At 30.1% G+C, this 12,082-nt stretch overlaps 1 protein-coding gene across 1 annotated transcript in view; it reads left to right on the forward strand.

Annotated features, from left to right (window-relative positions):
- The window catches only part of LOC129960542 (glutamate-gated chloride channel-like), a 50,909-nt gene that overhangs the window by 11,283 nt on the left and 27,544 nt on the right, over positions 1-12,082 (forward strand). The window contains exon 3 of the mRNA XM_056074034.1: positions 11,406-11,473. Coding sequence (XP_055930009.1) covers positions 11,406-11,473 — 68 coding nt within the window. The remainder of the gene's footprint in view (positions 1-11,405; positions 11,474-12,082) is intronic.

The raw sequence follows: 12,082 nt of genomic DNA on the forward strand, positions 1-12,082 counted from the left end.
ATTATCGCATAAAATTGATTATTTTTGTATCAAGATTTTTTTTAAATGACTCTTTATCGGTATAAATTTTTCGTATTATTTTTTAATTTCAATAAAATTTCAGAATTTATAATAGAATGTCTGAAGCAATGGATTTTTATCATCCTTTTGCTACTGAAAAGTTCAAAAAGTTCCCGTTAATCACAGCTCCCATTTTAATTAATTAACCTCTAGTTAAATCATGGTAAATTTGGTTTGAAAAGTATTTAATTTCCAAAATTTTCTTAGTTTTTTTTAAAATTGTAAAATTACCTCACATTCTGCATTTTTTATAGAGTTTTAACAAATTTTTAAATTTGTTTTAGAAACTATGTGAGACAGTGTTATGAAAACAAAGATGATAAAAAGAAGTAATATTTTTTAAGTTATAAATAATCACATTTGGAACTGGAATCCAAGTTAAAGAATAAAAAGTGAAATATTCCGCTGTTTCATGAGAACATTACAGCACCACATTAGAATTAAATGAATTTAAATTTTGCTTTTCCCAGAAAGGAGAACAACGGAAATGTAATTTTTACTTTGAGATGGTTCTTCACAAGGAAAAATTTGGTAGAAAAGTAGAGCATTTTGTTTTTGAAATACAAAATGAATAGGCTTTCAATAAATGAAAGAAAAGAATCCACGGAACAATAATAACAAGAGCCCGCCCTTTAGTTAAAGAAAAAGTTAATAGAGGGAAAAAATTATTGATAGTTAGAATTTCAAGTCAGCAATCACGACGCACACAGCCCGAAAAGTTTTGAGTATGCTGGAAAAAGTTTTAAATTAGAATGACTCAAATTTGCAATTATTAAGAAACAGTGCGCCTTCCAGATTCAATCTGAAATCTTGAATTTGATATCTATTGTTGGGATATTAGAAGGTTGCCATTAAAATTTTTAGTTCTTATAAATATTAAATTTTAAAATTTAATAATTTGAAACAGATGTAAATTAAAATCTCTCAGAACCTGCGTTTAATTAAATGATGAAATCGAAGCAACGGAAAGTTTGAAAGCAAGCATTTAAATCCGAAATGCTTATTTATGACAACACATCATACGGTGAAACTTCATCATAGACAGGTTCATTCTCAAAGGGAAGATGTTTTCGCAATGATTCAGGATGGAAAGAGAAGGGGGGGGGCGATAAGAGAGGCACACATTTTTTTACACACAATTTCAGAATCGATAAGTTCTGCCAATAAGATTGATTTGCTATCGTTAATATTAATAAAGGAGATTGTGTGAGTGTTAGCACTCTAGTGAACACACCATTTGAACTACTAGTAAATTTGGTGTACGTATACTTTGGAGGTTTAAGATGTATACTTAGGATTAATTTTATTTTGAAATATGAATTAATTACAAATTAGTTCAAATGTCGCCTTTTTCCATTCTAAATTCCCTAAATATTATAGTACAAAAAATAATTTTTAAATCATCTGAAAATTCAAAAAAATCTCTTTTCAAAGATGTAATTTAATTGCGATACCATTTTTTTTAAAATTGTAATTTAGCTTTAAAAAAATTTTAAGTTGACTTTTTAAACAATCTATGTAAATAAAACGCTAATGCACGTGGCGCAAAAAGAGCTCTTGTTACTCATTGTCGAAAGGCATTAATCAAATAGAAACAAGCCTTCGTACGAATTTTAGACTGCGTCACGGAAAATTCTTATAGCTAGCTGCATTGAACTGAGCGTTTCAAGCAGTGCATTAATGGAACTAGAAAAGTTTTGGAAAGTATCTACATATCACCAAAAAGCCCATTCAGTCAGAGGAAAGAAAGCATCTAGAATATGAAGGAATAGGCTTCAAACAGAAGGTTTGATTGAGTGAAAAAAAATAGGCTTAACCGTCAGCAGTTGGTAATTGCTAACTTGACTAAAAAAATAGATGTTCGTATTTTCCAAAATAATTATCTTTCAAAAATTGTTTTGGTATCATTTTAAGATTTAAAAAAATACCTTTTCAATTGCATCAATTTCATTAAAAATTCGTAAATATATATTTTTAATTTAATAATATGTTTAGATCAATTTGAGTTTTTATTTCGCAAGATACACTTTTTAATTTGCAGTAAACTGATTTTAGTTGAATTCATATTTTCCAGCCGTATCAAATAACAAAGCAATTTAAAATGGAATGCAATGGATACTGATCTTTTATAGCCTAAAACATCAACCTAGGCGAACAAGCTGGTTGCCAAAGACGACAACCAGCTTGTTGTATTATATTGTTGAAACTAATCTTAATGCATGTTTATTTTTGCTATAAATATTTCTACCTGTATTTATCTTCCATTGCTGAATATCACGATATGAAGATTCGGCTTCTTTTCCAATACTGAGTAAATTTTCGTTTAAAAAAGCAGTTATTAAATACAAGCCACCTTTGACAACCAACCGGTTCACCAGTATTAATGCTCACTAAACTGCTGAATTAATATTTTATGCAACTTGTTCTCATAATAAGTTTCTCAGCAAAATATATTCAAGCTTCAAATTTTGGTAGTCATATTATTTACCTATACTATTATGTTGGAGTTAAGCCGTCCGGTTCATTGTGCTACGCAGCTCTCTCTAATTTTCTATTAGCGCCCGTCTATGTCTTTTTTTTGTAATATATATATATATATATATATATTGTTACGAAATTTCCGAGTTCGTTTGGATAGTGGTAGTGATATGGTGAAGAGAATGCTCAATCAGCAGGCGGCAGTAGAAAAACAACGACGTTTATTTACACGAAGACAGGACAGCACACAGACGACAAATATGTACAGCAGAGTCGAACACGGTAGATGACAGTAGCACACTTCGGTAGACAGCAGCACACGAAGCGGATAGACAGAATCCAGCAAGAGAGGGGTTACTGGAAGCTCCGCTCTACCGTCTCTCCAACGGCTGAACTTCTCGCTTTAGCTGCCGACTCGCTACTTCTCACACGACTTCACTTACACCACGACTTCTTCCTCGCAGCTGGCGGAGATGGTAACGTTTGCGGAGCACCCGCCTTGCGCATCAAGGCTATCTTCAAGATCCTTGTAGTTTGGGTCCTGGCGTCGTGAGCTGCCCTGATCTTTTGGGCCTAATGGCAAATATACTCTTCCTCGCAGCTTCAGAGTGCCCGTCTTTTATAGTTCCTGGAGGCGGGGCTACAATCTTCAGACCAATCAGGACGTCTCTGGGTGTATCTCGGTTCCTACTGGATGGATCGTGAAACTTCTCGAACCTTCCAGTATGATCCATTTTGTCGCCAAATTCATCGCCAAGTTAGTCGCCATGCTCTGAGGTCATTGAGGTAGCTTGAGGTCATGATATATATATATATATATATATATATATATATATATATATATATATATATATATATATATACATAATAAAATTAAATTAAATTAATTAAAAATAAATAATAATAAAATTGTTTTTTCAAATTCCTTAAAAATAGAAATTTAATGAAAAGATAATTGTTTGAACGTCAATATGATGTAAAAATAAATTTTATACTGTAATATTTTCGGAAGTTCTAGCGGAAAAACGCCCACATTTCGCTTAATATTTAATTAATTAAAATTCTAATTAAAAATTCAAAGAATAGCTCAGAAGTGCACATTCCCGGCCTCCAAAGTATATACGTGCCAAATTTGGTAGCTGTAGGTAGAACGGTCTGGCCTGTAGAGCGCCAATGCACACACACACTGAGCATTATTATATGTATATGGACATTGAAATTTTGTTGTGCCCATAATAGAGTTTACTTACAGCCCTGATTTAACTTTAAATGTAAGCGATGATGAATATATTTTCTTTTATTTTTGAACAATTTTAAATTCAGTTGTCCTTTTTTGTATTATAATTGGATGTGTAAATTTACTTTCGTTCTTATTGCAATATACTGAGTTTCTTTAATAATTCCGAGAAGTTTTCAGCTAAACGTCCTCTGAGATATTCTGCAAGTTTTCAAACATATTCTGTGATACGCACAAAATTTAAATTCAGAATTATTTTACATACCATCCTCATGGTTTCACAGTCATTTTTCGATTCAGCCAGAAAATAATTGGTTTGATTAAAGTTTAGTCTGCTTTTAGAAAACAGGCGATTGGCAAAATGCTCAGCAGCGACTTGTTATTAATAATATTGTTCATAACATATATATTCTTAGAAATCATAAAAAAGTGTTGCCTATAGCAGATGAATTTGATAGCAATCGCTGAGTTTAAAGAAATTTGAATCCTACGAAATCCTAAAAATTACGAAACTTCGACTTCGCATGATAAATCCACAGCTTCTAACGAATGCATAGTTAATATGCTCTTTAAGGCCTAACTCAAATCTGGTTGGAGCATTGATGTAAATTCTGTGATTTTTTTGTAGTAAAATATATACGTTAGTAGTAGTACATTATATGTAATAAAATAATAATTTATATATTTAATAATTATCTAACTTGAATCTTTAATAATATTACAACTAACTTTTAGAAGTATGTAATAACTTCCAATAATAAAAATATTTCTCTCTGGTAAATGATAATTATCATGTGAACGAGAACATGGTGTTGTTTTGGTTAACATGGTGTTGTTTAATCGCGTAGGCAGTAAATAAAGCGTAAATGGCCATTTTCACCATCGTCTTTTAATCTCATATATTTTTTACCTGCTTTTACCAGTATCGCATTATTATTACGAAGGCTTCTTTTACAGCAGTTTCATTTTTTAATGAATAATGATGTCATTCCGAATATTTTAATACGAATAAATGGTATGAAAACGCATCGAGTATCGACTAAGCTTCACCCTCAAAAATGCGTATGGTATGACAAAATAATAATTCATAAAAGCCCATAAAATTAGAATATCGTTACTGAAACTTAGATTTTATCTTATATTTTGATTTTCATTCGAACAAAATGTAATATGACATATTTTAATCATTATTTACTCGAAAACCATGTATGTTTTTTGAAACATGCTCTATTATCTGATGAAGAGGGAAAAATTCTAAGAATAATTTTGAACAAAACTATTGATAAATTATTATTTTCTCATATATTAGAAATAAGTACTGTCATCGCCAAAAATGTCAAAAATCTTGAACTTGAATTTCTCGTGTTTTAGACCACGCAGAGTCCGAAGAATACATTTTTGAAATGATGTCTGTCCCTGAACGCGATATCGAAAAAGTACTGGTTAAAAATAATCAGATGGATGAAATTCAGCGCTTGCCTTTTATAAGAATTTCATAAGAATTTTTATTTGCAGATTTCTATCGAATTCTGAACGACACTTATTGAGAGAAACGCTGTCAGCTCAGAGCTAGAGCGTCAAAACGCAGAGAGCTAGATAAATGAAATTTAGTATTCAAATTTAAATTTAAAAATATATATCTACAAGAAACTTGAAATCGAATCCCTCGAGGAGAGGATCGTCTGTCGGTCTGTACTTTCACATACATGTGAACATGAAAATTGAAAAACGAAAGGACTTAAATAAACGCAGTCTAGTATGTGATCTTACGACTGCATAAATAATTCTATGTAAAATATTGGTTTTTGGAAAAAAAAGGCATCCAAAACATACATTCGGTGTTCTAATATATATATATATATATTAACCACAACCCAGCGATTAAATGCAAAAAATAGTGTACTTATTAACTATTGCTTGCTCAAAGCGTGCGGATAATAATATATTCTTTTTTATATACTACGAAGTACGCAATTCTCATGTGCAAGATGCTAAAAATAAAAATCTGATTACTTTTGACAGTGAAATTTCAGATGTTAAAAAAAAACCGGGTTTACCAGATTACTTAGAATAGTATTGATCTTTAATTATATGTCCTGGTTTGATAAAACATCCAGATTATGTTTCGAATTTGAATGAAATATCCCGCATTTTTCTTTTCTAGATTTTTATTAACAGTTCGTAATAAAAAAAGGAATTAATTTAAATTAAATTAAAAATCTTAAAAATAACCGCCTGTCTTTTTTCTCAAAAGTTTTTGGTCATGGTAACAAGGATTCGATTTAGGGACAATACTTTTTCTATATTTCATACACAAGAAAGTAAAAAAAATAAATAAATAAAATAAAAATAAATAATGTGATTATGCATCACTGTACATATTTAAGTTATATTTTTTTAAAAAAATCAAACAACACTAGAATGGATGAATTTGTATAAATTTTCACACGAAACTGGTGTATGTTTTCAAATTTCTGGTTAAAGTTCAAAATATTCAAAAAATTTAATTAAAAATACTTCAGAATTTAAAAAAGGAATAAAGCTTTGAATTCCTTCCTGTGTTATGAAACCTGAGGGTAGGGTGCCATTCTTTCGTGCAGCAATTACTTCGCTCATTTTTATTTTGATTGGTAAATACGCTAATCAAAACACATCGAATAAAAAGCGATTATATTTTACAGCACGCGAAATTTCAGTAAGTTATTTTGTAAAAATAAAAAAGTCTTCATCATGACTTCTTTTGCAACACAATGACAGAATTTCATGACTAAAAATCATTTACTTCTTTCTCATTTGCAAATTCAATTTTTCTTCGATTGACGACTGTTCTCTAACTTATGGTTATCTTTCGGAAGTAAATTTTTATTTCAGAATGTCACCAAGGAAACTAAAAGCAACTATACTTTCTGAAAACATTTATTTAAAGGAAGATAATTTTTTATGAAGATATTGATTTCAAACAAAGAAAAAAAATTATAAAAATATATATCCGTTATTTCTGAGTTAAATCAGCAATAAGTAAATAGTGCCTTCTGCACGCATATGAATAATTGTATTTCAAGTACCTAATTCTATAGATTGAAACATTCTAATAGAAAAATGTTTCATGGTGTTAACCAGATGAGAGTCTTAAAAGTTTTCGGTGCATAAATTCAGCTTATTTTTATATTCTTGAATTTTACAGAAAACATAATATTGTTGTTTTAATCAGGAATTAATAAATATACTATATTTTCCCCCTGTATATATTAATAATTTATGATTTTTTTACTTATATTTTCGGCGCAAAATACATTTATCGTTGGGAAAAATGTGAAATTTAGTACGCAACAATTATAAGCACGAAAATTCTGAGATAAAAAAAAATCGGGTTTTTCTCCTCTTTTTTATTTAATTTAATTTTCATTCTTTGTCAAATTTCTTGTTTTACTCTTATAGAATTAGACTTGTTTATAAAAACTTGGTATTCTTTATTTGGGGTTTCAATGCTCCAATTTTTGAAAAAATGCAACCCCTTAATAAACAGTTGTAACTGTAACGATGCACGATGTTTGGATTGCGCAGCATGTTGATTTATAATCAAGTCGCAGTCTGTGTTACATATATTTAATTTTTGTTTACTTGATAACTTTATTTTATAATTTTTAACTCACTTTCACAAATTTCTTGACATTTTAATTTTGAAATTTGTCTACTTTGATTTTTGTCGGTATTTCATTGGATGCTATGTAAGCAGATCATGTAAAAGATCAATCAGCACGTGCGCCTTCTCCATTAGCTCTTGTTCTACCCAGAGAATAGATTGTCTATCTGCATCTTCCTTATACAAATCTATATCGTTTATCCAATCTTGGTGAATTTTCCACATATCTACCTTAGAATGAGTAAAATAGCTCTCAGCTTTTCAAAAGCTAAAATTTAATTAAAATTTCCATTCATTAGATACTGGCCAAAATTTCGGGGTGTTTTTTTTTGTGATATTGTTAAAAATATTTCTTAATAAAATTGATTTTTGTATCAAAATTTTTTAAAGAAACTACCTTTTTAATGATACCAAATTACTTGTTGTATAACTCATTCTTTGATTTTGATAAATTTTTAAAATATTTTTATTACAGTATGCAATTGTGATTTTCATTTGTGTAGTTAAAATCAAAGAAATTTCATTTTTTCGACTAAATATTTGAATTATTTTGTCTTTTTCCTCTGTTAAAGTCACGAGTAACTATTTTGCGTTCATTAACTCTAATATACTTAATTTTACTTAATGTAGCTTAATGTTATTCCATTTTTAAAACATATTTCTTGAATCTAACTCATGAATATATTTATTTTTTTCATTTCATTCGGTAAGTTTTATTTAGTGAAATATTTTCTCGCACTTGTTTCAATTTGATACTTCATAAAAAGGGATAGTGAATGTTTTCTTTGCTTTATGTTAAAGATTTTCTGTTTCATTTTAATTTAGCATTTTTTTTATTATTATTCGCTTATAATTTTAGTAATTTAGGTAGGAAAAAAACAACTTTCACTAAGCAAAATTTATTTTACTTAATAATAAATGAACTTAAATTTATTATTTGTAAACTTCTGACTTTAATCCTTTATGGATGATATTTTAAAACATTTTTTTCCTGGATATTGCGGAAATGTTTTGCCCATAACGCTTAAAATGCTTTATTTCAAAAATAGATGAAAAAAGGTAATTCAGATTCGTACCAACTTCACATTACTTTAAAATTATGCAATTGAAAATTTGCAATTTTAGTAAACAACAAAGATGAAATTTTAGATATTTAAGTATTCCACATAAATAGTTAAAAAGCCAGATATACCAGTACTCAGGAAAAAGAAGCTTGTTGCCAAAGAGGGCTGTTTCCCTTAATGAAGTAATATCAATAACATAGCTCAATTTAGTCTCTCACAATACTTTGGAACTATTTAGAAAATGAATAACGCTGGTAACCTGCTAGCTTTTAATAAAAGTGCTTCATAGTTTTAAAGTGCTTTTCTTTTCTTACTGATGAGAATATACATGATCTCTATTGCTTCAATTTGAATCTGAAGTCATGTCAAGGATTAGAATTTTTGAAAGAGTGAATGAGAGGCATTGCTTTCTTAAGGGCTGGAAACAAACTAGATGCCTGGTGGAAGACGACAGAGATTTGCAACGTTTAAGAACTTCCCACCTCAAGAGAATCAACCCACTACGATCACAAAAATCAATCAACATAGGTGATGAAGCAACGGCACTATAAATCACTGTGCACACTTTAATCAAGTCATCTGCATAACTGCAATGGTTGAAAATAGAAATTGAAAGAAGGCCAGAGCAAAGCAAGTTGCTAATGATTTGTTGTTCGAGGATCTGCGACACAGCTTTGATTTACCAGCATAATTGGTAAATCAACGACAGTAGAGATCACAGCACGAGTGATAACTTGTACATTTTCCCAATGACAAACAATTGAAAATAGACATTGAAAAAAAATCCAGTGCAAGACAAACTGGCAGTGAATTATTCTTCAGCAACGACTTTGCAAGCTGAACGTGATGTAATAAAACATCAATCCAATGGATAAACTACTGTATTTTATTCTTTTATTGATATATCTTTTTTTTAAAATAATACAGGCATTGCAGCAATGAATAAGATATCAGGGCAGGGCTGACATAGCATTCTCACTTAAAGTTAAAATACATTTTTTTGTTTATAATTTAAGTTTAAAGAAGCATTGCTAATTAATTGACTGTGTTTTCATAATATGGTTGCGTTGATGATGATGTTTAGGATCTTATTAACACAACTATATTACCCAAAGAATAAAAAAATAAAAAAGCACAAAAATCAAAGACCAAGTCATGGAAAATATTAAAGGAGAAAACTGCATAGTACACTGCAATTGTGATTCCGTACAGTCAGGGCAGAGAGCTGACAATCGACTGCTATCTTTAAAATTATGAAATAATTTGAAATCAGTATATATGACAACAAGTAAACCCATTTATAAAATGCACACTAATGTTATTTTGATCATATAGTTAAATATTAAACAGAGATTAATGAATGGGAAAAGAAAAGGTGTCATCCACCTCTTTGTTCTACTTTGGCTACTCCGTTCTGGAAAATAATTGTTGCTGTATTATTATTTTGCCTCATCCTATCCGATTCCATACAGTTCCAGGAAAAGATGCTTTCTGGTCATTTGGAGGAATGAAGTTAATGGAATTTGATAAGATGAAGCAAAGTCGTGGTACAGCAACAGTTTCTTTTTTCGCAGAACGGAACAGCGAAAGTAAAACGCAGAAGTGAATGACGAACAGAAAAAACACTCCAATGAACTGGATAATGATTTGATACAATAGCATGCATTACTTACTCAGTCATCTTCAAGGAGGGAAAAGAAAACATTTTTAAATGACACTATTCCTTTCCTTCCCAACTTCAACATAAATTAAAGGCAACATAAGGGCTCTCCATTAAAGGCAAATTAAATTAAATATTAATCCATATTTTACCTGCCTAGCATTGTATGACATCCGTTGTACCTTTTTTGTACAACAGATTCTTGGGGAGAAAAATCTGTCACTTTAATGCGCAACCATCTGAAAACGAGAAGTGTTCTATCTCTTTAGCTTTCTCGCATACAAAGAAAAACAAAATATTGCAACTTTTAAAGAAAATCAATGAGCCCGTAAGGAAATTTCGCATATTGAATTGCCCCTTTTCTCTTTCTTCTATCAAAAGAATTGCTAAGTCTTTTGATGAATTATGCTCTGGTGTAAAAAATGTTTCTTATTTGTCATTATCAGGAGTTGTAACTACTTTTCACCTTCTGCTTTCTATAAAAATATCAGAATGGCCATTTCGTTTTCCTCGTCTATCTAAAAAAAATAACAAACCAATCATGTCATAAGCATCGATTTCACTCATTTTTATTTTGTATAGAAGATAATGAGCTTTAGATAAGTCACCAATATTCGCTTTCTATACCAAACTTTATTTTTGAGAAAGTTCTAAATTTGACAGGATGCCCTCATCCTCAGCGTATTTGGCGATGTTAATAATATAATGTTGAATGTAATAAGCAGAGTTTTTTATAGCTAATTATATAAAAACTCAGAGTTTTTATATAGTTGGTTATTATAGTTATAATCAGAGTTTTTATATAGTTAGCTATAAAAAAACTCTGTACATGGGAGTGGTGTAGAAAAGGGAGTACGATGTCCGGCGATTGCTGATTACCCATTTGCTGGGAGCGCTAATAAAAGAATTGATAAAAATCCAGGAATTTTTGAAATGAAGCGTCCTTTCTTCATAGAGGTACATTTTCTAAGCGATATGTTAATAACATCTATTTTAACATGGAGAATTAATGTGTTATTATTTTGAAGCTTGTTTGTTCAGGGACGCCGTAGTCCATCCTTTGTATTCTGGAAACTTATTCTTAATATACATTTTGGATGGTTAGATTAATACGCGAGCCGACGTTCCTATTGAAAAGTCCAACATACTTGAATATCAGAGAAATAAGTTTAAGTTGATTTAGGATAATTGAATGCAACGAATTTTTCTATACTTTCAATTACAAATAATCCTTTGTGCTTTCATCCATTCATTCTATTGCAGATACTCCTGTTGTTGTAACCATTACCATCACCGACGTCAATATACGTTCCATAGATGAATCAGATATGGTAAGAAATGACGTATTTTTAGGCATTAAAACATTCCCTGTTTCTTTATTTCCCTGCTTTGTCTTATTAGTAAATTTTACTTTTAATTTCAAATATGCTATGAAAGATCTCATATGATATTAGAAAGATATATTTATGAGCAGTTATTCTTGAGTAAATAAAATAATATATAGCCTATTCATAAGAAATTTGCTATAGAAATTTTACCAAAATTCAATCTGCGCAAATTTCTGTCCATTTTTGAATAAACAAGTAAATACGATTACTACAAAAAAAGGCTTGATATCTAAACTTTGATACACAGATTCAGTATTCAAAGTGTCGATCCATATCAAATTTTGAACCAGACCAGTCGAAAGGGTTGGCTATCTTCCGGTCAGTACTTTTGAATGCACATAAACGCGGTAATTCGAAAACGCAAAGACTTACATAAAAAAAAAAATTATATGATCTTATTATGAAAATCATAGTTTTGCGTTAAATTTTTGTTTTAATCGACAAAAAAAAAATCGTGTTGAAAATGGATATTTGGTTTTTGTACTATAATACAGGATCACTTTACTTTGAAGCATTACTATGAAGTAAAAACTCTCAACTCTCGCTGCCCAG

This window comes from Argiope bruennichi, chromosome 2, assembly GCF_947563725.1.
Source record: "Argiope bruennichi chromosome 2, qqArgBrue1.1, whole genome shotgun sequence".
Lineage (NCBI taxonomy): Eukaryota > Metazoa > Arthropoda > Arachnida > Araneae > Araneidae > Argiope > Argiope bruennichi.